At 44.0% G+C, this 27,692-nt stretch overlaps 1 protein-coding gene across 1 annotated transcript; it reads right to left on the bottom strand.

Annotated features, from left to right (window-relative positions):
- Positions 1 to 27,692, bottom strand: smim1 (small integral membrane protein 1). The gene is made up of 3 exons (XM_060852247.1): positions 27,613 to 27,692; positions 7,420 to 7,561; positions 1 to 127 (listed from the first exon to the last, which is right to left on the bottom strand). Exons 2-3 carry the CDS (start codon positions 7,521 to 7,523, stop codon positions 1 to 3), a joined length of 231 nt encoding a protein of 76 aa, XP_060708230.1. The 5' UTR covers positions 7,524 to 7,561; positions 27,613 to 27,692.

The following is a 27,692-nucleotide window of genomic DNA, read 5'->3' as shown; positions in this document are numbered from 1 at the left end:
CTATTTGCACTTGTGGACATAGTAGCCTGTCACATAACCAATGATGAAGATGATCCAAAACACAGCAATTCCTCCAAGTACTTTCATCACAATGCCTAGTTTTCCGGTGCATAATTTATCATAAATCCTGAAATGAGAAACAAACAAACATATGCTGAATATTTAATCAGGTCAGTGTTACAAGTAACAACAAGACTGTTGAAGCAATGGTTATCTGCACACAAGGACACAGTAATACAATCTTGCTTCATGATAACTCCTAATTGGCTAGCAGTTCTGGCAGCTGTTATAAAAAAAAACTTCCTTTCATTCAGCTTGTGCATTTCGACACAGACATATATACCAAGCCTCAGGATCAGAACATCACGGGGAAGATTATTAATTGCCAAATCCATCCATTCTCATTGCTTGTCTGCAGGTTCCCTTCATCACACTCCAAAATCACAGAGGAAACTCAATCAGGACCTAATGTTACGTTGGCAAGCACATTTATAAACAGCTGTCATGTTAAAGCAGAATGCTGGATTTCAGCAACTGTGAACTGAGTACAAATATATCAATATGCTGATAAGCAGCAATAGGAGGACATTTGGCTCTTTCAGTCTACTCCCCCATTCAATAAGATTGTGCTGATCTGATTTGAACTTCACCTCTACATTCCTGCATACCACTGCTGGTGAAATAAAGTTCATTAGAACTCAGTATTGTTTTAGATTTCTTGCAGCTGCAGGTTTTTTGATTTGATCCAAAGTGCTAATAAATTTTTCAATATTATGTTATAATTTTGATTCACTGGAATAATCAAAATTTAGCTCATGTCTAATAGTTACCTAAAGATCCTTTAATCCTTTCTTTTATTTATTTTAACTTTGAGATTTATCACTTTCCTATGTCTAAACTGCCCTTACTTTTGAACTTTAAATACTAAATTGCTTTGGAAGAGTTTTGTTTTGGTTTTAACTCAGCCAATGAAAAAATGAATCGGGAAAATATTGATAATCTGCATTCTCAGCAAAAAGTGCAATACCTTCCCTCTCCCAGCCTCGACTGCCCTTTCTGGTGAAGAATCCCACAGTTTCATTGTTCTCTGAGAGAAAACATTCTTCTTCAGCTCTGTCTGAAATCAGTGCCCCCTTTTTCTGAAATACCTTCTGGCTCTGGACTCAACCCTGAAACAACCACTCCACATTTACTCTATCATATTCTCTTAGAATCTTGTGTGTTTCTTGTGGAGATGGTTTCTATTCAGAGGCTGAGCTGACAGAATCCATCATTCAAACCCACAATGGGCTGAAGGCATAGGAAGGACAGGAGGTTGCTGCATCATTAGGACAACAGCCAGAGTTTCAGAGGCCATCACTAGTTTCCTGTGTGTCAGCTGACAATGCTACAATCAATAATTCTGCTGGATTTACAAGATTTCAAGAGTAATAACATAGACCAATAGAACTTTAGAAACTATGTCCAGCATCAATGGGTTTAGAAGGAACAAGAGAGAGTGAATAAACTCACTTCCAACTTGAACCTGACATCCCTTACTACTGACAGTGCCGGTCTGAAAGAAGATTGGACATGGATAGGTTGGAAAGGTCCCAGTGAGGTGGCCCAGGCTGGGTCTGGGACAATGCTTGAATTGCTTTGATGCTCCTGGACTTTGAAAGGAACTCTGGTCCAATTTATTACTCAATATCTTCAGCTGGCTGACCCAGGGATGCCAACTGTGCTCAGCATCAAAACTCAGCAATACCTCAAGTCCAGCCAAAACCATCAAAGTTAGTGGACATTGGTTTCCATCTAATTGTTTCCTAGCAACACTTAGAGCTTCCAAGAGAGATGAAAAAACAGAAAAATAAACAGATTTTAAAAATTAAGTACATCTGTTCCATTGTATTTTTTAATTTATTGGTTCATTAAAATATTAAGACCATAGATCATAAGACATCGGAGCAGAATTAGACTATTCAGCACATCATCTTTGCTCCACCATTCAATCATGGCTGATATGTTTCTCACTCCCATTCTCCTGCCTCCTACCTATAAAGCTTGAGCCCCTTACCATTTAACACTGTCTTAGAGACATTCAATGACTTGGTCTCCACAGCCCTCTTTGGCAATGACTTCAACAGATTAAGCACCCTCTGCTGAAGACATTCCTCCTCATCTCAGTTCTAAGAGTCATCCCTTCACTCTGAGGCTGTGCCCTCAGGTCCTAGTCTTTCTGACAAGTGGATACTTTTCTCTATGTCCACTTTATCAAAGCTTCTCAGTGTCCCATAAGTTTCAGTCGGATCCCCCTCTTCCTTCATAACTCCTTTGAATACAGACCCAAAGTCCTCAACTGCTCCTCGCATGACAAGCTTTTCATCCTCAGAATTGTTCTCATAAACTTCATGTGGGCACCTCCAATACCAGCACATCCTTCCCCAGATATGGGGCCTGAAACTGCTCACAATATTCCAAATGCAGTCTGACCAGAGCTGTGTACAACCTCAACAGTACATCTCTGCTCTTATATTCTAGCCATGTCAAATAAATGCTAACATTGCATTTGCCTTCCTATTGGATAACTGCATTTTGGAAAGGCAAATCAGGGCAGGACTTATACACTTAATGGTAAAGTCCTGGGATGTTTTGCTAAACAAAGAGACCTTGGGGTACTGGTTCATAGTTCCTTGAAAGTGGAATCCCAGGTAGCTAGGATACTGAAGAAGGTGTTTGGTATGCTTGCCTTTATTGATCATGCGAGGAGAAAGTGAGGTCTGCAGATGCTGGAGATCAGAGCTGAAAATGTGTTGCTGGAAAAGCGTAGCAGGTCAGGCAGCATCCAAGCCCTGAAGAAGGGCTTATGCCCGAAACGTCGAATCTCCTGTTCCTTGGATGCTGCCTGACCTGCTGCGCTTTTCCAGCAACACATTTTCAGCTTTATTGATCATGCATTGGGTATAAGAGTTGGGAGGTCATGCTGCAGCTGTGCATGACTTTGTTAGGCCACTTTTGGAATACTGTGTGCAATTCTGGTCTCCCTGCTATAGAAAGGATGTCGTGAAACTTAAGAGGGTTCAGAAAAGACTTACAAGAATGTTGCCAGGGTTGGAGGATGTGAGTCACAGAGAGAGACTGAACAGGCTGGGACTGTTTTTCCTGGAGCACCGGAGGCTGAGGGGTGACCTTATTGAGGATTATAAAATCATGAGGGGCGTGGATGGGGTAAGTAGCCAATGTCTGTTCCCCGTTCTGGAGGAGTCCAGAACTAGAAGGCATAGGTTTAAATTGAGAGAGGAAAGATTTAGAAGGTACTTAAAGGGGCAACTTTTTCATATAGAGGATGGTGCATGTATGGAATGATATGCCAGGGGGAGTGGTGGAGGCTGGTACTATTATGACATTTAAAAGGCATTTGGATGGGTATATGAATAGGCAGGGTCTAGAGGGATATGGGCCAAATGCTGGCAAATGGGACTAGATTAATTTAGGATCTGATCAGCATGGATGAGTTGGACTGGGGATCTGTTTCGGTGCTGTACATCTCTGTGACTGTATGAATCTGCATGTTAACCTTAACTGAATCCTGAATTAGGTCTCCTAAGCCACTTTGTGCTTCAGATTTCCAAAGCCTTTCCCCATTTAGAAAATAGTTTATGCCTCTATTCTTCCTACCAGAATGTAAAACCTCACACTTTCCTACACTGTCTTCCATCTACCACTTCTTTGCCCACTCTCCCAGGCTGTCCAAGTCCTTCTGCAGCCTCCCTATTTCCTCAACACTTACCTGCCCCTCCACATATCTTTGTCTCATCTGCCCTCACTTCCTTTGTTCAGATCATTATTGCATAACGGGAATAGTTGTGGTCGTAACGCAGACCCATGTGGCAATCCACTAGTCACTGGCTGCCATTCTGATAAAGACCCCTTTATTGCACTCTCTGCTTCTGCCAGTCAGCCAATCCTCGGTCCATGCCCCTAACACCATGGGCACCTTGTCAAAGGCCTTTTGGAATCCACGCAAGTCATATCCACTGACTCTCCTTTGTCTAGCTTGCTCATTACCTCCTCAAGGAAAAGCAATAAATAAATAAACACATAAATAAATAAATGCAATAAAATTAAGAATTAAAAGTACTACTTTTGAGATTTTACCCAATCATTGTACATTTTACAAATATTGTATTTTAGCTTGTTTGTACAATCATAATTAGAGTCATAGAGTCGTAGAGATGTACAGCATGGGAACAGACCCTTCGGTCCAACCCGTCCATGCCGACCAGATATCCCAACACAATCTAGTCCCACCTGCCAGCACCCGGCCCATATCCCTCCAAACCCTTCCTATTCATATACCCATCCAAATGCCTCTTAAATGTTTCAATTGTACCAGCCTCCACCACTCCCTCTGGCAGCTCATTCCAGACATGTACTACCCTCTGCATGTAAAAGTTGCCCTTTAGGTCTCTTTTATACCTTCCCCTCTCACCCTAAACCTATGCCCTCTAGATCTGGAATTCCCCCACCCCAGGGAAAAGACTTTGTCTATTTATCCTATCCATGCCTCATATAATTTTGTAAACCTCTATAAGGTCAATCCTCAGCCTCCGACGCTCCAGGGAAAACAGTCCCAGCCTGTTCAGCCTATCCCTATAGCTCAAATCCCCCAACCCTGGCAACATCCTTGTAAATCTTTTCTGAACCCTTTCACATTTCACAACATCGTTCTGATAGGAAGGAAACCAGAATTACACACAATTTTCCAACAGAGGCCTAACCAATGTCCTGTACAGCCACAACATGACCTCCCAACTCCTGTACTCAATACTCTGACCAATAAAGGAAAGCATACCAAACGCCTTCTTCACTATTCTATCTACCTGCGACTCCACTTTCAAGAAGCTATGAACCTGCAGTCCAAGGTCTCTTTGTTCAGCAACACTCCCTAGGACCTTACCATGAAGTGTATAAGTCCTGCGAAGATTTACTTTCCCAAAATGCAGCACCTTGCATTTATCCAAATTAAACTCCATTTGCCACTTCTCAGCCCATTGGCCCATCTGATCACGATCCTGTCGTAATCTGAGGTAACCTTCTTCATTGTCCACTACATTTCCAATTTTGGTGTCATCTGCAAACTTACTAACTGTATCTCTTATACTCACATCCAAATCATTTATTTAAATGACAAAATGTAGAGGACCCAGCACCGATCCTTTTGGCACTCCACTGGTCACAGGCCTCCAGTCTGAAAAATAACCCTCCACCACCACCCTCTGTCTTTTACCTTTGAGCCAGTTCTGTATCCAAATGGCTAGTTCTCTCTATATTCCGTGAGATCTAACCTTGCTGACCAGTCTCCCATGGGGAACCTTGTCGAACACCTTACTGAAGTCCATATAGATCACATCTACTGCTCTGCCCTCATCAATCCTCTTTGTTACTTCTTCAAAAAACTCAATCAAGTTTGTGAGACATGATTTCCCACGCACAAAACCATGTTGACTATCCCGAATCAGTCCTTCCTTTTCAACTGCATGTACATTCTGTCCCTCCAACAACTTGCCCACCACTGAGGTCAGGCTCACTGGTCTATATTGCTCTAGCTTGTCTTTACCGCCCTTCTTAAACAGTGGCACCACATTGGCCGACCTCCAGTCTTCCGGCACCTCAACTGTGACTCTTGATGATCCAAATATCTCAGCCAGAAGTCCAGCAATCACTTTCCTAGCTTCCCACAGAGTTCTAGGGTACACCTGATCAGTCCTGGGGACTTATCCACCTTTATGCATTTCAAGACATCCAGCCTTTGCTCGTCTGTAATATGGACATTTTTCAAGATGTCACCATCTATTTCCTTGCATTCTATATCTTCCAGATCCTTTTCCACACTAGATACTGATGCAAAATACCCGTTTAGTATCTCCCTCATTTTCTGCAGCTCCACACAAAGGCTGCCTTGCTGATCCTTGAGGGGCCCTATTCTCTCCCTAGTTACCCTTTTAGATTAGATTCACTACAGTGTGGAAACTGGCCCTTCGGCCCAACAAGTCCACACTAACTCTCCGAAGAGTAACCCACCCAGATCCATTTCCCTCTGACTAATGCACCTAGTGCCCACCTAACACTATGGGCAATTTAGAATGGCCAATTCACCTAACCTGCCCATCTTTGGACTATGGGAGGAAACCAGAGCACCCGGAGGAAACCCAGGCAGACGTGGGGAGAATGTACAAACTCCACACAGGACAGTCGACCAAGGAATTGAGCCTGGGTCCCTGGTGCTGTGAGGCAGCAATGCTAACCACTGAGCCACCGTGCGGCCCCACAGTGTCCTTAATGTATTTGTAAAAACCCTTTGGATTCTCCTTAATTCTATTTGCCAAAGCTATCTCATGTCCCCTTTTTGCCCTCCTGATTTCCCTCTTAAGTATACTCTTACTTCCTTTATACTCTTCTAAGGATTCACTCGATCTATCCTGTGTATATCTGACATATGCTTCCTTCTTTTTCTTAACCAAACCCTCAATTTCTTTAGTCATCCATCATTCCCTATACGTACCAGCCTTTCCTTTCACCCTAACAGGAATATACTTGCACAATAAGAATCAGAGAGTTATACAATCATACAGGACAGAACTTGCCCTTTGGCTCATTAGGTTTGCACTGACCCATCCACAGTAAACCCACTTTGCTGCACTGGGTCCTAACCGCTAGTCTCTCTCAGTTTGTAGGTTTGTACCTACTGCTGAACCCCACAGGTGCTGTACTGAACAGTTACTTCCTCTCCACCCTTTTATCTCCTCAAAATTTTATACACCTCAAACAGATTCCCCTTAACCTTCTCGAAAGAAAACACCCTGAGCTTATTAAGCCTCTCTTCAAAGTTAAACTGCCCCATTCCAGGGCAATATCCTGCTGAATCTCCTCTGTACCCCCTCCAGTACAATCACATCCATTATGTCATGTGTAAACCAGTACTGCACACAGCACTCCAGCTGTGGCCTAAGCAATGTTCTGTACAGGTCCAGCATAACCTCCCTGCGCTTCTAATTCATGATTAAGGCAAGAGTCCCTATTGTGCCTTCTTAACCACTCTATTAACCTGTCCCGATCCAGGGATCTGTGGATGAGTCCAAGATCCCCCTGTTTCCTGGAGCTTCCTGGTGTCCTAACGTTCATGGAGTACTCCCTTCTCTTGTTACTTCTTCCAAAGTGCATCACCTCATACTTTTACAGTGCACCGTTTCAGTTTAGTAATGTTACTGATTAAAAGAACAAACTTAGATCAGTGCTAGGGTCCTCAACGTAAACTTTCAACTGAAATTTCGGACAGGTGCAGATATTTGGAGGAATGTGAATTGTATTGCATGTCCATAAACTGATACCTTCTGAGAACACTATGGGCTATGGAATAATCTTTGAAAGCAGCCGTACCTTTTACAGCCTGAAGCTTCTATTGCAGAAATGCTGATGGTGACCTGGTCCTGGGCATTGTCATTCCATCGACTGTACTGCACATCTGTCTCATGAGTGATCATTGTTAAATTCAATCTCTGGTGCTAAAAATTAGCTGGATCTGTAGTAACACAAAACTCATGCCTTTAATGTTCTTATAATTAATCTAGGTAGAGAAATTGTTTTTTTAAAAATGATCATTCTTTCTTGTTGGATAATAATGGCAGAAAAAGACCTTTCAGTCCGCTCACCGAGAAGCTGTACTGTTATTCAGTCGGATCACGATAAGCTGTATTAAAATTTCATCTGTATCATGACGCTACAAAAACCTTTAGCATTAACTTGGTTCAACTTCCCTTGAATCCTTATGATTATTGTGTGCAGTTTTGGTCGCCGTATTATAGGAAGGATGTGGAGGCATTGGAACGAGTGCAGAGGAGGTTTACCAGGATGTTGCCTGGCATGGTAGGAAGATCGTATGAGGAAAGGCTGAGGCACTTGGGGCTGTTCTCATTGGAGAAAAGAAGGTTTAGGGGAGATTTGATAGAGGTGTACAAGATGATTAGGGGTTTAGATAGGGTTGACAGTGAGAACCTTTTTCCGCTAATGGAGTCAGCTGTTACTAGGGAACACAGCTTTAAATTAAGGGGTGGTAGGTATAGGACAGATGTTAGGGGTAGATTCTTTACTCAGCGGGTTGTGAGTTAATGGAATGCCTTGCCAGTAGCAGTGGTGGACTCTCCCTCTTTATGGTCATTTAAGCGGGCATTGGATAAGCATATGGAGGTTATTGGGCTAGTGTAGGTTAGGTAGGCTTTGGTCAGCGCAATATTGAGGGCCGAAGGGCCTGTACTGCGCTGTATTTTTCTATGTTCTATGTTCTATGTAATTCTCCAGCTCAAATGTAAAGGCTTCTAATATAATATGCTGGATTTTGTTTAATTTATGGCTGTATAAAATACTTGTGGTTCCAGGAGTTAAGTACAAAATCTAGGCAGACTGGGGAGGGCGTTGTATTGATGAAATTGCAATCTTGTAGCTAACTCATGGTTTAGATGTTTGCTGAGCAGGATGGAAAAGATCCATTGAGACAAAGGAAGAATAAGGAAATTTTCCAGATGGCTGAGCTACTGCTTACCCATTAACCAACAGCATCAGAATATATTAACTGGATTTTTATTCCTTTGCAGTTTACTGGAATTTGCTGATAACATTCTTTCCTACGTTGGAGCAAATTACTGCAGATGCTGGAATCTGTCCTGAAAATAACAAATGCTGGAGATCACAGCAGGTCAGGCAGCATCCAGGGAGACAGACCAAGCTCATGTTTCGAGTCTAGAAGACTTTGTCAGAGCTAAAGTGAAGTGTGGAGGGGGCAGCATTTATGCAATGGTGTTGTGGGGGTGTGCCGGGGAGGTGGTGACGTGCTGGCAGAGAAAAGGACAGAGTAGATTAAGTGATCAGAATGAGAGAATGACAGAACAATGGTCCAACAGCCAGACTAGAAAAAACAGTCAGCCCCACTGAAGTGGATTGGCCGTGGGAAAGGATAGATTTACGGGGTTAGGGTGAAGGGAGTGGGTCTGAGTCGATGCTCTTTAGAGGGTTGATGTAAACTTGATGGGCTGAATGGCCTGCTTCCACAATGTAGAGGTTCCATGATCCCATATGAATTCAGTCTAGGGCTTCCTTTTAAGGCCACAAGACAGTTATTGCCAGTTGTGAGCTGATGTGTTCCTATTAAGGCTGCAGAACGTGCCTGGCAATCCATTGCAGTAAGAAGTTCCTGTTCTTAGGAACTGAGGAATAAAGAGCTGCGTATTTCATTTTTGGTGAAAGTGAGGACTGTAGATGCTGGAGATCAGAGTCAAGATTAGAGTGGTGCTGGATAAGCACCGCAGGTCAGGCAGCATCCGAGGAGCAGGAAAATCGATGTTTCAGGCAAAAGCCCTTCATCAGCCCTTTATCCCTGATGAAGGGGTCATGCCCGAATCATCGATTCTCCTGCTCCTTGGACACTGCCTGACTTGCTGTGCTTTTCCAGCACCATTCTAATCTTGACAATTTCATTTTTGGACCTGGGAAAGATGTCAGGGTCTTTGAGGTAGTGGTGTGCTCTGCGTTTTGGTGGGATATTGGCGTGGACACCACTGTAAGGACTCTGATGGGATTGTGCTGTTCACCCAGACCATGTGAAGGACCTCTCACCACCATTTGAGAGCAGTCAGCATCCTTCAATGTGGACAACCTTGCATGCAGCTTCTCAAAACTTGCAGAGGGGAGAATTCTCCTAATTTTCACTTCAATTAGCTCATATATTGTGATACACTACTGCTGAGCAAAGACAGGAGAGAAATCTTACAGACAGTTCAAGTAGATACTATCAAAAGAAAGAAAAAAACTCTCATGGCAGTTATATAGCACCTACTACATCTCAGATAATCCAAAAATGTTTCACCAATGAATGAACTATTTCTAAACTGTAGTTAAGGCAAACATGTTCGTCAGACTTCACCTGGCAGGTTAATACAAGCAGCAATAGATAACAGACCAGATACATTTTTCTTTATCAGTGCCTTTTGTGTGATATTGGCCCAGAAACAAGAAGCTTCCCCTGGTTTTCCTCAAGTCTGTCATAGTCCCCTATCTGGAAATTTAACCTTATAGTTAATGAAGCTGTTCATTAACTCTACCCATGTGTCAGGAATGCTTGAAGGCTCCCAGTTCTCAAGTGACAAACAGGGTAGTATAATCCTGGATTGTCTTCACTCCTGGGATCTGATGTGCTTTCCTGTTTTGCTCTGCTCTCCCTCTGGACTCTCAGGTACCTGACCTCAGCTCTTCAGTTCCCTGGTGCTGTGTGACCTGCACCGTCATCTCTTGTTAACCACAAGAAATGCATGAAACCAAATTTGAACGTTTTCAGGTTCATGAGTGAATGATTTTGAAACCTGAGTCTAGAATCTTGAAGCATTTCCACACAAGAGACCTTTTGAAACATGATTGTTTTCCAACCAAGGTAGATGACAAAGGCATCGCTGATTAAAATATTCATTACACTTGGCAACTTTGTTTCCTCCAGTTCTTCAGAATCTTTGACTTTCTGATGATATTTAGAATACAGCTGGTGGACAATGAGCTCAGCATTCTCTAATGGAATAAAGAAATAACTTGCATTTATATAACACCTTTCGTAATCTCAGGAAGGCTCAAAACATTTTATACCATTTTATTTATTCATGGGACATGGGTGTCACTAGCTAAGCCAGCATTTATTGTTCGTCCTTGATGATCAGAGTGCAGTTAAGCATCAACCATATTGCTGTGGGACTGGAGTCACATCTAGGCCAGACCAGGTAAGGACAATGCACTCCCTTCTCTAAACAGCATTAGCTAACAAGGTCTTTTCAGCAATTAACAACAGTTTCATAGTTGTCATTACATCAGACTTTTATTGAATTTAAATGCCACCATCTCTCATGGTGGGAATTGAACCCAGTTCTCCGGGACATTACCTGGGATAGGATTCTGCGTAATCTAAGATGGAGGATAGGAAACAATTGTGGCTGGAAGAGCTGTTCTTTTTTTGAGGTCTTTTAGGTGTTGGAGGTGATTTCCTCGAATTCCAGGAGCAGCAATTATTGTTTTATATGCTGTTACATGTTTTGAAACTTTGAAGAAAAAGAAATCAGAACAACAGCACTTGTAAATATTTTTATTGAGAAAAAGAATTTGAATTTTTTACAAAATTAGAAACTTACTACAAACAAGCATAACAATCTTAAAATATAATAACAATAACGGCGGCAGTAACAGTGAACAAACTACAACTCTACTCCACAAACAATTTAGAAGAAAAAAAGAGAAAGAAAACCTACGCAAACTACAATTCAATAAATAACTAAACTTAAAAAAATAAACTAAATGAAATGAAATTGAACCAAGGCAAATTAACTTACATTAAGTAACTAAGTTACTACACTCAGTGCAATTCCACCAAAGCTCCCCACCACTGGGATCATCAGTTGGCGTACCTGTATTTGTTTGGAACTCTTCCTCCCAGGGACCCCCGAGCTGCCAGACACAGCCCTCATAGTTATAGAAAGGCCCTGACCAATATGGCTGACAAATCCACATCTATATGGTTTAAAAAGGGCCGCCACATCCTACAAAGCAGTTCCGTTTTCTAGTGCCCCATACTTGTAAGAAAGTCCAGGGGGATATGCTCCATAACTAATCTACTCCACCCTGAGAGTCCTGGGGGATTTTCTGACACCCATCTCATCAGGATGTTCTTCCTTGCCCAAAGTGAAAGAATATTAAACAGTTTCTTCCCATGTGCATCCAAAGAAGGGAGGTTTGGCAAACCCAAGAGTAGGGACACCGGATCTACCTTGACGTCAGTTCCCAAGACCCCTTCCAAAACACTTGCTATAAAGCTCCAATACCTACAAAGCTTGTGGCATGACCACAAGAGTACCAACATCTGTTTTATATTTGGGCCACACTGGGACGCTCCTGTCATAAATTTTGTAAGCTGCTTCGATGCCAAATGAGCCCTGTGGAGTGCCTTCAGATGCATAGTCTGCATCCTATTGCAAATCTAAATCTTCCTTACTCTCCCAAATATCTTCCCACGCCTCTGATGAGATCTCCACCCCCAATTCCCCTGTCCAGATTCCACACAGCCACTCAATGTCCTTCAAAACATTACCTCCTGATAAATGGTAGAGGGTGCTGACTGAGAGAATACCCATGGACCAAAGTACTCCCCTCTCCACTTCCAACTTAGTGTAGTCCTTTTCTGTATAAAGTCCCTAATCTGAAAATAACGAAAGAGGTCCATCCTAGATAGTTAATACTTCTGGCTCAACTGCTCGAAAGACATCATGACATCCCCATCAAATAAATCTCCCAACCAGGAGGCTCCTCTAGTCTCCCAGAGCCTAAAGCTGGAATCCATCAATCCCGGCTGGAATCCTAACCTTCCTTCCATGGGAGTAAAAGGAGAAGTTTTTTGTAAATTGCCCTCACCTTGTCGCATCGTTCTCCATGCTTTAACCGTGTTAAGGACAATCAGGTCTCTGCAATGCTCCATACCAGTCCTCATCTTGTCTATAAGCAACAAATTAATGAGGGGGCATTCTGCCTGGGGGGGCCGCAATGTCCAGCCAGGTTGACCACGGGTCCTGGCAAGTCTAATCAGCCACATCGGAAATTGGGAACTTAATTGATATTTCTTAAAATCTGGAAAATCCACACACCCCCCCATCCCCTGTGGAAGTTGCAATTTGGAGAGCTTAATAAGGGGCCACTGTGACGAGCCAACTGTAAAGCCTCAGTAGCGCTTGCCCAGGCAGCATCAAAGGGAGCGTTCGCATGGGATATAAAACAAATAAGGAAGAACATTCCTTTTAACCAGAACTAAGACTTGAAAGGATCCTTTTTCTCTTAATCAGTGAATTACTCCCCTTAACATTTCAGGTGCACCAGGTAAATGGTTAGCCATAGCTATCTGAAACAGTCTGTGACCCCCAGGAGGAAGAACCCCACTCATAGCACACCAAGTGAAAGCAGTAAACAGCTCATATAAACTTGAAAATCCAACTACAAAAATTACCAAATCAAAACTTCTAACAACTATTTCTAGAATGAACCAACATATAAACACAAATAAGAGGAGACTTTCCCCCTTTCCCACAGGGGGTCGCCCATACTACCCACTAAGCCCTCGATGGTTCCATCTTACTGAAGCCGTGCCCCAAACCCAGGCAAAACAAAGTAAAGAAAAGTTACACGTGTCTTACAACAAGAAAATTGAAAGTGGGCACTCAACCCGTCCCATCCATTCTTTGACCCTAGGCAATCCTAGTTAAAAAAAAACCCTCCCCTGTCTCCCCAAACCACTCCCCCCCATCCCATACAAACAAAGAGAAATGAAAAAGGAATGATAGAGAAATAAAGGATAATGGGAAGGGAGAAGGAAGGGAGAAGAGAGAGAAAGAGAAAAAAGGGACCCCCACATAATAAAAAAAATCAAGGAAACCAGGCAAACTACAGAGAAAACAAACATATTATTTGAGACAATCAGTCTATTTTAAAATTTCTAGGAAGTCCTTTGCCTGTTCTGGTGAGTCAAAATTAAACACGGACCCTCTATGGCTGAAACGTAATATTGCCGGATATCTTACAGAGTACTGAATATCTAAGTCCCTAGCTTCCTTTTTAACCGCATTAAAAACCTCCCTCTTGCTGATCACAGCTGCAGAAAAATCTTGGATAAACAAAGTTCTTGATCCTTTGTATATCAGAGCCTGAAGATCCTTCCCCAGTGCTCTAGAAGCTTCCAGCACCATTTGTTTGTCTCTATAATGCTGGAGTCACACTAAGACAGGACGGGGCGGGGGTGCTGGTCTGACCCGGGCCTGTGCACTGCGATCTGATGGGCCCGCTCAACCCACACCCGGCCCGCCCCGAATTTCAGATTCAGAAACTGCGGGAGCCATTGCTCTACAAAGCTGATCAGCTGGCCTTCCTCCTCCCGTTCCAGCAGCCTGACCAAGCGGATGTTCTTCCAATGACCTTGATTTTCGAGGTCATCGACCTGCTTGACTAAGGCCCGTACCTGCTGTTCCAGGGCCTGGACTTAACCCCCAAGGATTCTGGTTGCAGTTTCGGAAGCCGTGGTCCGCTGTTCCACCTCCATGACGCACTGCCCGGGATACTAGATCTCCTGGTTGTGCTCCTATAGCATGGTCGATATCGGTTCCAGCCTGGTCTGGATCTCCTTCATCGCTGAATTGATCTTCTCTTGGAGTTTCCGAGACAAAGCTCTGCCCCACAGGCCATTCCCCTGGGGCAATCGCAGAGGCTGATGCTGCAGCTGCAGGCATGTCTGTTACTGTAGGGGAGTGCCCTCCTTAGAGTCATAGAGACATAGAGATGTACAGCACGGAAACAGACCCTTCGGTCCAACTTGTCCATGCTGACCAGATATCCCAACCCAATCTAGTCCCACCTGCCAGCACCCAGCCCATATCCCTCCAAACCCTTCCTATTCATATACCGTCAAAATGCCTTTTAAATGTTACAATTGTACCAGTCTCCACCACTTCCTCTGGCAGCTCATTCCATACACGTACCACCCTCTGCATGAAAACGTTGCCCCGTAGGTCTCTTTTATATCTTTCCCCTCTCACCCTATGCCCTTTAGTTCTAGATTCCTCGACCCCAGGGAAAAGACTTTATCTATTTATCCTATCCATGCCCCTCATAATTTTGTAAACCTCTATAAGGTCACCCCTCAGCCTCCGATGCTCCAGGGAAAACTGCCCCAGCCTGTTCAATCTCTCCCTATAGCTCAAATCCTCCAATCCTGGCAACATCCTTGTAAATCTTTTCTGAACCCTTTCAGGTTTCACAACATCTTTCCGATAGGAAGGAGACCAGAATTGCTTGGTGCAATCTTCGCTATTATTTTGCCTTAGTCGTTTTTCTTAATCAATTAAAGTGACATGCAGCAATTCTGAGGATCCAAAACTACTGATTTTTACCACAATGGGTGAGAAAGGTAGAGTGAATGCACCTCTTTGTCTGAGGTCTGAGTGCAGAGCTCAGCAGGGCAGACCTACTGGATCACTGCCATCTTAGATCTCTTTTAAAAGGAGAAAGACAGACAAAAGGCAGCATATTGTCAGTGAAGAAGAGAGAGAAAGACACCTACACTGCTAATTGACATAGCAGTGAATCTGCGCAGTTACTGCCTTTGTTGTTTGAATTCATACATCTCTGGACTCTGGAGTACATCTAAGAAAAATTAAAAACAGCAGAATTCACAACTGACCTTGGAGAAACCTGTGTGGGAGAGCTCACACCACAGGAACAGATGAGTGCATAGCTTTTAACATGTAACCTTGTTGTAAGTCTACAATAGTGAGTAGAGTGGGTTCTTTCTTGATTGTATGTTTTATTGAGTCCTGTCTCTGGATTAAATTTTAAGCACTAAGTTAGCCTGGAGCACTGTTTTTTAGAGCAAAAAGATGGTGGTATTTTCTGGGTCTGTAGATTGTGAAGGAGCAAAGATGGCCTTTAATAGGGTGATATGCTCCTCCTGTTGGATATGGGAGTTTAGGTTTTAGGGAGAGTTTACATGTTACTAATGATTATGACTGCAGGAAGTGTCCTTGGTTACGAATCCTATCAAATCGCATGGATCAGTTGGAGCGACAGTTAGAGGCAATGAGGAATTTATAAGAGCTGGGGGTGTAATGGAGTGAAGTTATAGGAAGGAAGAAAAGCCACAGATACAGTCAGGTAGATGGGTTAACTCCAGGAAAGGGAGGAGGGGTAGGCAGGTCATGCAGGAGTCTCCTGTGGTTATCCCCATTTCAGACAAGGATGCTGTTTTGGGAAATGGAGAGAGTGATGGACTCTCGGGGAATGTAGCATGAACAGCCAAGTTTCTGGTATCAAGACTGACTCTAATGTAATGAGGGTTATGTCGGGTTCCAAGTGATTGATTATGTTAGGGGACCCCCTAGTCCGAGGCACAGACAGACGTTTCTGCAGCCGGCAGTGAAAAATCAGAATGGAGTGTTGCCTCCCTGATGCCAGAATCAAGGATGTCTCAGAGAGCATACAGAATGTTCTCAAAGAGGAGAGGGACCATCAGGAGTCATTGTACATATTGGATCTAAAGAGATAATATAGAGAGTTAGGCAGGAATTCCTCAAGGGTAGTAATATCTGTATTACTCTCGGTGCTACAAGCTAGTGAGGGCAGGAGTAGGAAAATAGAGCAGATGAGTGCGGCCAGGAGCTGGTACATGGGAGAAGGACTTCTGCCTGAAACATTGACTCTCCTGCTCCTCGGATGCTGCCTGACCTGCTGTGCTTTTCCAGGAACCACATTCTTGACTCTGATCTCCAGCATCTGCAGTCCTCACTTTCTACTACGCAAGGGAGAAGGGTTCACATTTTTGGATCATTGGAATCTCTTCTGGGATAGAAGTGACCTGTACAAGAAGGACCGATTGCGCCTCAATTGGAAGGGGACTAATATACTGGCAAACAGAATTTCTAGAGCTGCTCAGGAAGATTTAAATTAGTAGGGTGGGGGGAATGGGACCCATGGAGATAGTGAGGAAAGATTTCAATATGAGACTGGTACAGTTGGGAACAAAGGCAAGTCAAGCAGTCAGGGCAGGCAGGGACAAAACAGAGAACAAGGTAGGACTGATAAATTAAGCTGCATTTACTTCAATGCAAGAGACCTAACAGGGAAGGCAGATGAACTCAGGGCATAGTTAGGAACATGGGACTGGGATGTCATAGCAATTACAAAAACATGGCACAGGGATGGATAGGACTGGCAGCTTAATGTTCCAGGATACAAATGCTACAGGAAGGATAGAAAGGGAGGCAAGAGAGGAGGGGGAGTGGCGTTTTTGATAAGGGAGAGCATTACAGCTGTGCTGAGGGAGGATATTCCTGGAAATACATCTAAGGAAGTGATTTGAGTGGAACTGAGAAATGAGAACTGATCTTATTGATATTGTATCATAGACCCTCTAAAAGTCAGAGGGAAATTGAGAAATAAATTTGTAAGGAGATTTCAGTTATCTGTAAGAATAAAAGGGTGATTATGGCAGGGGATTTTAACTTTCCAAATGTAGATTAGGGCTGCCATAGTGTTAAAGGGTTTAGATGGAGATGAATTTGTTAAGTGTGTACAAGAAAATTTTCTGATTCAATATGTGGATGTACCTACTAGAGAAGGTGCAAAACTTGTCCTACTCTTGGGAAATAAGGCAGGGCAGGTGACTGAGGTATCAGTGGGGGAGCACTTTGGAGCCACTGACCATAATTCTATTAGTTTTAAAATAGTGATGGAAAAGGATAGACTGGATCTAAAAGATGAAGTTCTACATTGGAGGAAGGGTAATTTTGACGGTATTAGGTGAGAACATTTAAAAGCTGATTGGGTGTAGATATTCACAGGTAAAGGGATGGCTGGAAAATGGGAAGCCTTCAAAAACGAGATAACGAGAGTCCAGAGGCAATGTATTCTTGTTAGGGTGAAAGGAAAGGCTGATAGGTGTAGGGAATGACAGATGACTAGAGAAATTGAGGGTTTGGTTAAGAAAAAGAAGGAAGCATACATCAAGGAAAGACAGGAGAGATCGAGAGAATCCTTACAAGAGTATAAAGGAAGTAGGCGTATACTTAAGAAGGAAATCAGGAGGGCAAAAAAGGGGACATAAGATAGCTGTGGCAAATAGAGTTAAGGAGAATCCAAAGAGTTTTTCAAATACATTAAGGACAAAAGGGTAACTAGGGAGAGAATAGGGCCCCTCAAAGATCAGCAAGGCAGTCTTTGTGCGGAGTCACAGAAGTTGGGGGAGATACTAAATGAGTATTTTGCATCAATATTTACTGTGGAGAAAGACATGGAAGATATAGACTGTGGGGAAATAGATGGTGACATCTTGAAAAATGTCCATATTATACAAGAGGAGGCACTGGTTGTTTTGAAACACATAAAAGTGGATAAATCCCCAGGACCTGATCAGGTGTATCCAAGAACTCTGTGGGAAGCTAGAGAAGTGATTGCTGGGCCCCTTGCTGAGATATTTGTATCATCAATAGTCACAGGTGAGGTGCCGGAAGACTGGAGGTTCGCTAATGTGGTGGCTCTGTTTATGAAAGGTGATAAGGATAAGCCAGGGAACTATAGACAAGTGAGCGTGATGTCAGTGGTGGGCAGTTTGTGGGAGGGAATCCTGAGCGACAGGATGTACATGTATTTGGAAAGGTTAAGGACTGATTAGGGATAGTCAACATGGCTTTGTGCATGGGAAAGCATGTCTCACAAACTTGATTGAGTTTTTTGAAAAAGTAACAAAGAGGATTGTTGAGGACAGAGCAGTAGATGTGATCTATATGGACTTCAGTAAGGTGTTCGACAAGGTTTCCCATGGGAGATTGATTTGCAAGGTTAGATCGGCACGGTGGCACAGTGGTTAGCACTGCTGCCTCACAGCGCCAGGGACCTGGGTTCAATTCCCACCTCAGGCGACTGACTGTGTGGAGTTTGCACGTTCTCCCCGTGTCTGCGTGGGTTTCCTCCGGGTGCTCCGGTTTCCTCCCACAGTCCAAAGATGTGCGGGTCAGGTGAATTGGCCATGCTAAATTGCCCATAGTGTTAGGTAAGGGGTATATGTAGGGGTAGGGGTATGGGTGGGTTGCGCTTCGGCGGGTCGGTGTGGACTTGTTGGGCCGAAGGGCCTGTTTCCACACTGTAAGTAATCTAATCTCACAAAATACAGGAGAACTAGCCATTTGGATACAGAACTGGCTCAAAGGCAGAAGACAGAGGGTGGTGGTGGAGGGTTGTTTTTCAGACTGGAGGCCTGTGACCAGTGGAGTGCCACAAGAATCGGTGCTGGGTCCACTACTTTTTGTCATTTATATAAATGATTTTGATGTGAACATCAGAGTAAATTTTCAGAAGACACCAAAATTGGAGATGGAGTGGACAGCGAAGAAGGTTACCTCAAAGTACAACAGGATCTTGATCAGATGGGCCCATGGGCTGAGAAGTGGCAGATGGAGTTTAATTCAGATAAATGTGAGGTGCTGCATTTTGGAAAAGCAAATCAGAGCAGGACTTATACACTTAATGGTAAGGTCCTAGGGAGTGTTGCTGAACAGAGACCTTGGTATGCAGATCATAGCTCCTTGAAAGTAGAGTCACAGGTAGATAAGATAGTGAAGAAGGCGTTTGGTATGCTTTCCTTTATTGGTCAGAGTATTGAGTACAGGAGTTGGGAGGTCATCTTGCGGCTGTACAGCACTTGCTGAGGCCACTTTTACAATATTGTGTGCAATTCTGGTCTCCTTTCCATATGAAACTTGAAAGGGTTCAGAAAAGATTTACAAGGATGTTGCCAGGGTTGGGGGATTTGAGCTTTAGGGAGAGGCTGAACAGGCTGGGGCTGTTTTCCCTGGAGCGTCAGAGACTGAGGGGTGACCTTATGGAGGTTTATAAAACCATAAGGGGCATGGATAGGATCAATTGATAAGGGGTCGGGGAATCCAGAATTAGAGGGCAGGGGTTTAGGGTGATAGGGGAAAGGCAACTTTTTCATGCAGAGTGTGGTGCATGTATGGAATGATCTGCCAGAGGAAGTGGTGGAGGCTAGTATAATTGCAATATTTAAAAGGCATCTCGATGGGTATATGAATAGGAAGGGTTTGGAGGGATATGGGCCAGGTGCTGGCTGGTGGGACTAGATTAGATTAGATTACTTACAGTGTGGAAACAGGCCCTTTGGTCCAACAAGTCCACACTGACCCGCCGAAGCGCAACCCACCCATACCCCTACATTTACCCCTTATCTAACACTACGGACAATTTAGCATGGCCAATTCACCTGACCCGCAGATCTTTAGACTGTGGGAGGAAACCGGAGCACCCGGAGGAAACCCACACAGACACGGGGAGAACGTGCAAACTCCACACAGTCAGTCGCCTGAGTCGGGAATTGGACCCGGGTCTCTGGCGCTGTGAGGCAGCAGTGCTAACCACTGTGCCACCGTACCGCCCTTGGGTTGGGATATCTGGTCAGCATGGATGTGTTGGACCTGAAGGCTCTATTTCCATGCTGTATATCTCTGTGACTCTACGACTCTAATAGTGCAGTGATAATAGTGTATGCAATGTTGTACTGTGGGAAATGGAGAAACCATGCCATCTGTTGGTGATACTGATCTCACAATCCTTCAGCAATGTACTCATAAACCAGAACCAGTTTCCTGATATTGTGCTGTTCAATCTTAATTTCCTGATATTCCTGTTATTAATCAATTGGATGCTTACCTTTCCATTGAGCTAGTTAACTTTGTAGTCCAGTGACAAATTATGAAGTGTAATCCTTGGTACCAAAACCAATATACAACTTCTATTGCGATATTAACTATCAAAATTGCTGATGCAGTCATGGTAATTTCTTTTTCTACCTAGATTAATAGCTGGATGAATGTAATCTCAGATGAATACAAAACAACTTACGCTCCAGTTCTCTGACTGGGATGAGTAATGAAATGCCAGCAAAAAGGAATTCCTTTATCAACAGATGTTTTATTTTGGTTTTTTTGCTCTTCATGCCACATTTGATGCTACATTTGGCACAAATAGAGAAATCGTCTGAAGCAGGATATATCCAAGAGTGAAGTCATTATTACTCCTTGTCAGTCTCACAGATAAGTTTGGACACATGGTGCATTAACTCATGCTGATTTTAGTAGGAACATTGATCCTATGAGTAACGACATTGAGGGGCTTGTGTGTTGGGAATTTGGTAGTGTCCCTACCTCCAGAGTATGTCTGAACATGATTTGGAGTGCCAGTGTTGGACTGGGGTGGTCAAAGTTAAAATTCACACAACACCAGGTTATAGTCCAACAGATTTAGAGTCATACAGTCATAGAGATGTACAGCATGGAAACAGACCCTTCAGTCCAACCCATCCACGCCGACCAGATATCCCAACCCAATCTAGTCCCACCTACCAGCACCCGGTCCATATCCCTACAAACCCTTCCTATTCATATACCCATCCAGATGCCTTTTAAATGTTGCAATTGTACCGGCCTCCACTACTTCCACTGGTCGTTCATTCTATACACGTACCACTCTCTGCGTGAAAAGTTGCCCCTAAGGTCTCTTTTATATCTTTCCCCTCTCACCCTAAACCTATGCCCTCTAGTTCTGGACTCCCTGAACCCAGGGAAAAGACTTTGTCTATTTATCCTATCCATGCCCCTCATAATTTTATAAACCTCTATAAGGTCACCCCCTCAGCTTCTGACGCTCCAGGGAAAGCAGCCCCAGCCTGTTCAGCCTCTCCCTGTAGCTCAAATCCTCTCCTTATAGCTCAAATGAGCAGCACTTCAAAAGCTAATGCTTCCAAATAAACCTGTTGGACTACAACCTAGTGTTGTGTGATTTTTAACTATGTCTGAACAGGTTGACTGAAATAACTATAAGTAACATTGTTAAAGAATGAGACTTTAAATGAGTATCGATTCAAGATCGATACAGAATTGACTGGTCGATAGAAGGCAGCGGAGTGGTAGTGGAAGGAAAATATTCTGTCTGGAAGTCAATGGTGAGTGGTGTACCACAGGGCTCTGTCCTTGGGCCTCTACTGTTTGTAATTTTTATTAATGACTTGAATGAGGAGATTGAAGGATGGGTCAGCAAGTTTGCAGATGACACAAAGGTTGAGGTGTCATTGACAGTATAGAGGGCTGTTGCAGGCTGCAGCGGGACATTGACAGGATGCAGAGATGGGCTGAGAGATGGCAGATGGAGTTCAACCTGGATAAATGCAAAGTGATGCATTTTGGAAGGTCGAACTTGAAAGTTGAGTACAGTATTTAAGACAGGATTCTTGACAATGTGGAGGAACAGAGGGATCTTGGTGTGCAGGTACAGAGATCCCTTAAAATGGCCAGCCATGTAGACAGGGTTGGTAAGAAAGCAAATGGTGTTTTGGCTTTCATTAACAGGGGAACTGAGTTTAAGAGCCGTGAGATCTTGCTGCAGCTCTATAAAACTTTGGTTAGACCGCATTTGGAATACTGCGTCCAGTTCCGGTCGCCCTATTATAGGAAAAATGTGGATACTTTGGAGAGGGTTCAGAGGAGGTTTACCAGGATGCTGCCTGGAATGGAGGGCTTACCTTACGAAGAGAGGTTGACTGAGCTCGGATTTTTTTCATTGGAAAAAAGAAGGAAGAGAGGGGACCTAATTGAGGTGAACAAGACAATGAGAGGCCTAGATAGAGTTGATAGCCAGAGACTGTTCCAGGGCAGAAGTTGTTAACATGAGGGGTCATAGTTTTAAGCTGTTCGGAGGAAAGTATAGAGGGGATGTCAGAGGTGGGTTCTTTACACAGAGAGTTGTGGGAGTGTGAAATTTGTTGCCAGCAGCAGTTGTGGAAGCAAGGTCATTGGGGATATTTAAGAGACTGCTGGACATACATATGGTCACAGACATTTGAGGGTGCATTCATGAGGATCAGTGGTCGGCACAACATCGTGGGCTGAAGGGCCTGTTCTGTGCTGTACTGTTCTATGTTGTATGTTCTAAGATTAGAGTGCCCTTTATCAGACCTTCCTGATGAAGGGCTTTTAACCGAAACGTCGATTTTCCTGCTCCTCGGATGCTGCCTGACCTGTTGTGCTTTTCCAGCACCACTCTAATCTTGACTCTGATCTCCAGCATCTGCAGTCCTCACTTTCACCTTATAATGAGTATGCCAAGGCATGCAAGCCTTTTATTCTGATGAAGGGCTTTAGCCCGAAACGTCGATTTCGCTGCTCCTTGGATGCTGCCTGAACTGCTGTGCTCTTCCAGCACCACTAATCCAGAATGCAAGCCTATGGATCAAGTGCTGGAAACTGGGAGCAGAATAGTTAGGTGGTTGTTTTCAAAAGGAGCAGAACTTATGTGCCAAAGGGCCATTTTCTGTGATGTACACCTTTATGGTTCCATGATTCTATTAATAGCTTAATTGCATTGAAATATCCCTTTCTCGTTTTGTTCAATTGCAGTACTGCAAGATTGTTGTATGATTTAACCAGGTTAGAGACCAAAAAAAACTGCAGATGTTGGAATCTAAGATAGACAAGCAGGAGGCTGGAAGAACACAGCAAACCAGTCAGCATCGGGAGGTGGAGAAGTCAACATTTCAGGTATTAACCCCTCCTGATGCTGCCTGGCTTGCTGTATTCTTCCAGCCCCCTGCTTGTCTACAGTGTGGTTTAACCAGACAAAATGTACGATATAAAATGTTTATGACAAATATACAGCACTCGGTGAAGATAAAATTACATTGAGTTGCTGGCACTGAAAGTGCCCAGTGTTTATTGTGCAGCTTCCTGATCCAGCAGTCCCTCCTTCCTTGTGCATCAAGTCCATTACTGTAGGGACGGAGTTACACTGCAGCCTCCACACAGCTGCTAACTGGTCATGAGGCACTCCCACTCCCCGTGCCGGCCTTGGGCTCAATATGATCACAGCTGGAAACAAAAAATGCTGGGTGATCACAGCGGGTCAGGCAGCATCCGTGGAGAGAAGGTATGTAACCTGCACATCTTTGGACTGCAGGAGGAGACCGGAGCACCCGGAGGAAACCCATGCAGACACGGGGAGAATGTGCAAACTCCACACAGACAGTCACTTGGGTGTGGAATTGAACCTGTGCCCCGAACCACTGTGCCATCCTAACTCAGAACCTCTGTCAGACTCATCTCTTGCGGGGGGGAGGGGGGAAACACAACAGGCACCTCTTTCATTGCTGATGCGAACTGGAGGTGACCCTTTGCACAAGGTACAATCCCCAGGGCCACTGTTTCCTGCCTCAATTTTCAAAGGAACTGAGGAGTGGGCCATTCAGCCCATTGAGTCTGTTCCACCATTCAATAAGATCGTGGCTGATGTGGTGTGATCTCAGCTCCACTTTTCTGTCCACTCACTTTGGCTCTCATTTTGCCAAAAATCTTACTTAGTCCGAAATAAGTTCAATGACCCATCCTCCACTGCTCTCTGAGGGAAAGAATTCCACTTTCTAAAGCTCTCTAAAAGAAAGGGAAAATCCTCCACATTTCTGTCTTAAAAGTGAGGTTTCTTATTCCTAACTAACATCCCCTGGTGTTAGTCTCCTTCACCAGAGGAAACATGGGGTCTTGGTCTGCCCATTACGCAGAGGGATGTATAACATGCTGTAGATACTGTATACACTGGAAGCTATTACGATGACCATTGAAAACCGACTGTCTCAAACTTAGACCTTTTTCTGAATTCCCGAGACGACAGTGAAAAAATTATAAAGGGATTTGGTCATCCTGAGCCAGCTAATGGGTGAATGGGATCGTGACGGATTGCTGGCTGTCAGATTCTGTACAGTGTGTATAATCTGTCTAATTCTGATGGATTGCCTTCTCTCTATCATTGTTTGGTGACCAAGCCGAGGTTATGTGTTGGTTTCTATTGCTGTCTGTCTCAAGGCGTAAGGTGTTGTTGGGTCACTGATTCTCAAGGGTTAATGATATGGGCTCAGAGTGGGAGTTACGTCATGAAACAGATTGAGAATGTGTTGTACAGATCAGGCTGTGCTGGAACATGGTGTTGCTGCAGAACAAAGCTGCAGTGTTCCTTTTGTGCTATGATTTGCTGTGTGTAGCTGGACTTAGCAGATTTTTAGTCCTGAACATATGCATGTATGTCTATATGGGGAAGTCCATGCATCAGTGTCTGTGTGTGAGTGCATGTATGTCTTTGTGTCTATGTGTGTCATTATGTTTGTGTGTGAGTGCATATGTGTCTGTGTGTCATTTATGTGTGTGTGTGTGTGTGTGAGGGTGAGTAAGAGACAGAGACTGGGAGACTCTGTTCAGGGTCAACAGCATTTTCACCAATTACTGGGTGACAAGGGGTGGGAAAAGTTACTCCAATATCAGAATTACAGGCTGAGAATAGAACAAGATCAAAAAACTGTGGATTCAGAAAATCTCAAAATCGAAACAGAGGATGGTGAAAATCCTCAGCCAGACTAGCAGCATCTGCAGAGGGAGGACCAGAGTTAATGCTGCAAATCTGTGACCTTTCATCAGAACTGGGAACAATCCATCACTGAATGATCCACCGCAGAATTATAAACCGATATATTGGCCAGAGAAAGCAAAATGTGGATAGTGTGAGAATTGCTCCATTGGATTTAGACTGAATGGGAAAATGAATTGATAATAAAGCAATGGGCAATGGGTTCCAGGTCACTTCACGGCCAGAAACGTATTTAGAATGCAGCCAAAAGAGGTTCAGGCTCAACTTGCAAATCCTTCTGACGTCAGCCAATCACAGGCGATGAGATTGGGAGAGTGTGATGGAAGTGAAAGTGCCGACCATCACTGTCCGAGCTCCATATATACAATCTACACATGAATGTGTCCATTACCATGGCAACATGGGTTTCAGGGAGGAGGGGGTGGGGCTGGGGTGAGGATGAGAGACAGACTGGACAGATGGGGAGGAGGGGTGAGAAGGGGGTGGGGTGGGAATGGGGGAGAGGTGAGAGGTGATGGGGAGGGGTGGGAGTAGGGAAGGGGAGGGAGATGAGGTGGGGGAAAGGCAGGGACCAGCTGTCCACTCTGGACCAGATTGCTGCCCTGAACGTGTGGCTTGATCCCTGTTCGGCCTGGGAGTAAATTCGGGACCCAACTCCTCTCTGTCCCATGGTGCAGGTCATGGCTCAATGGGTCAGACCTGACTTTAGGCCCAGAACCCAAGAAGAATAAAGACATGGATCTAATGTTTTAGAGAGAAATCTGTCACCATTTCTTACCTATAGAGTCATTTTCACACAGCTCATTCAGTCTTTACAAGCAGGATTGCATGGTGGCTCAGTGGTTAGCACTACTGCCCTGTTACACCACGGACCCAGGTTCAACTCCAGCCTCAGATGACTGTCTGTATGGAATGTGCGCATTATCCCTGTGTCGATGTCCTCACACAATCCAAAGATGTGCAGGTCAGGTGGATTGGTCATGCTAAATTGCCCATGGTGTGCAGGCTATGTGGTTAGCCATAGGAAATGTAGGGGGGTGAGTCTGGATGGGATGCACTTTGGAGAGTTGTTGGGCCGAATAGCCTGTTTACACACTGTAGGAATTTTATTTTCTGTGAACTCTCTCTAGAACCATCTTTCAGTCACAGTCCCCCAGTTTAGCCCTGCTGATGCATTTGTCAAATGTCTGTTCGATTGCCTTTGGAAACCAGCAGAGATGGTAATAGTCATTCCTGCCTTGTCTTATTTAACCTCGGCCATTCCTGAATCACCCAGTCACCATTTTGCCACTTCCAGACGTGACAGAGACAGGGAAGGGCTCGTTGGCTGGAGTTTACTGTTGGGGTCAGAGTTTGGTTGGGAAAAATGGAGCTCTGTGTTTCCACTTTCTGTGGTATTGTAATGTTCCAACAGTGCGGAAGGCAACATAACTGAACAGGTCTGGCCTCTGACTGGGTAAGGAGCACTCGGGGGGAAAGAAAACACCCAGGAACCTGTAGCTGATTTTGGGAGAGGGAGAGAGAATGAGTGTGTGTGAGAAAATGAGTATGAGAATGTGTGTGAGATTGTGAGTATGTGTGTGTGTGTGTCTGTGTGTGCGTGAGAGAGTGTGTGTGTGTGTAACTCTGTGTGTATGTGTGTGTGTGAGAGACAGACAATGTGTGTGAGAGAGTGTGTGTGTGAGAGAGAGTGAGTATGTGTATGTGTGTGAGAGAGTGTGTCTGCGTGTGTGTTTGAGAGAGTATGTGAGTGTGAGAGAGAGTGTATGTTTGTGTGTGTGTGTGAGAGAGTGAGTGCGTGTCTGTGTGTATGTCTGTGTGTCTCTGTGTGTTTGTGTGCAGGGAAAGTAGTGCTAGTGTCACATCCTATCTCTGTGGGAGGTTTTACTTGGAGTCAATGTCTGGGAAAAGAGCTTTTTACATAATTCATAATTCCAGCGCTTTTGAACAAATGAAGTTCTTTACAATTACAGCTAATGTAGGAAACACCGTGTGGTTTACAAACTCCCTATCCAAGAGAGAGTGCAATAGCCTGTACTGGCCCCATTGAATCCAGATCAAAATCAAAGTGTGAATTGTCCTCTGGCCTGATTTAGAGCATTCACCTGTTTTGATGTGATGTTAAGGGAGTGAGTGGCCTTTTCGACTTAACAGTGAGACAGCATTAAGCAATGAGAACTAATAAAACAGGTTTGAGGTACTTTAGGTTTATTAAGCCCCTCTTTAGTTCAGGGTCACTGTAACATGGGTGAACAGAAAGATTAACTGCAGCACTGATGGTTTTCAAAGAGACTTATATAACACAATAACCAACAAATCGAAATCCCACATTAAACTGGTGGACCAGATGATAGAATAAACATCATAAATTGAATTTTAAATTGACCACCAAATAATTTTGCATCTTTCCTTTTGTAATTAAAGTCTGTTTCTGCAGTGCTCTCAGTTGTGTCTAATACTGTACTTAAGCACAAAATTTAGCCATAAGTTGAAATTTCACTAAATATTTTCAGTCAAAATAGAATGGAGAGATTAACTTACCAGGTACAGGGTTCAGTAAACACTGTTTACTGCTAAGGCAACTGGTCTCTGGATTGAAAATCGCTGCAAAGTTTGAAAGC

The sequence above is a fragment of the Hemiscyllium ocellatum genome, chromosome 37 (genome assembly GCF_020745735.1).
Source record: "Hemiscyllium ocellatum isolate sHemOce1 chromosome 37, sHemOce1.pat.X.cur, whole genome shotgun sequence".
NCBI classification, from domain to species: Eukaryota; Metazoa; Chordata; class Chondrichthyes; order Orectolobiformes; family Hemiscylliidae; genus Hemiscyllium; species Hemiscyllium ocellatum.
Note: the sequence above shows the minus strand (reverse complement) of the source record. Positions and strands in the feature narration are given on the sequence as shown.

Bases quoted from the DNA above. Each gene is read 5' to 3' on its own strand.
- smim1 (XM_060852247.1), bottom strand. From the start codon at position 7,523: ATGATCACTCATGAGACAGATGTGCAGTACAGTCGATGGAATGACAAT. The intron at 128-7,419 runs GTACGGCTGCTT...TTCTCATTTCAG, and splicing joins GAAGCTTCAGGCTGTAAAAG to GATTTATGATAAATTATGCA.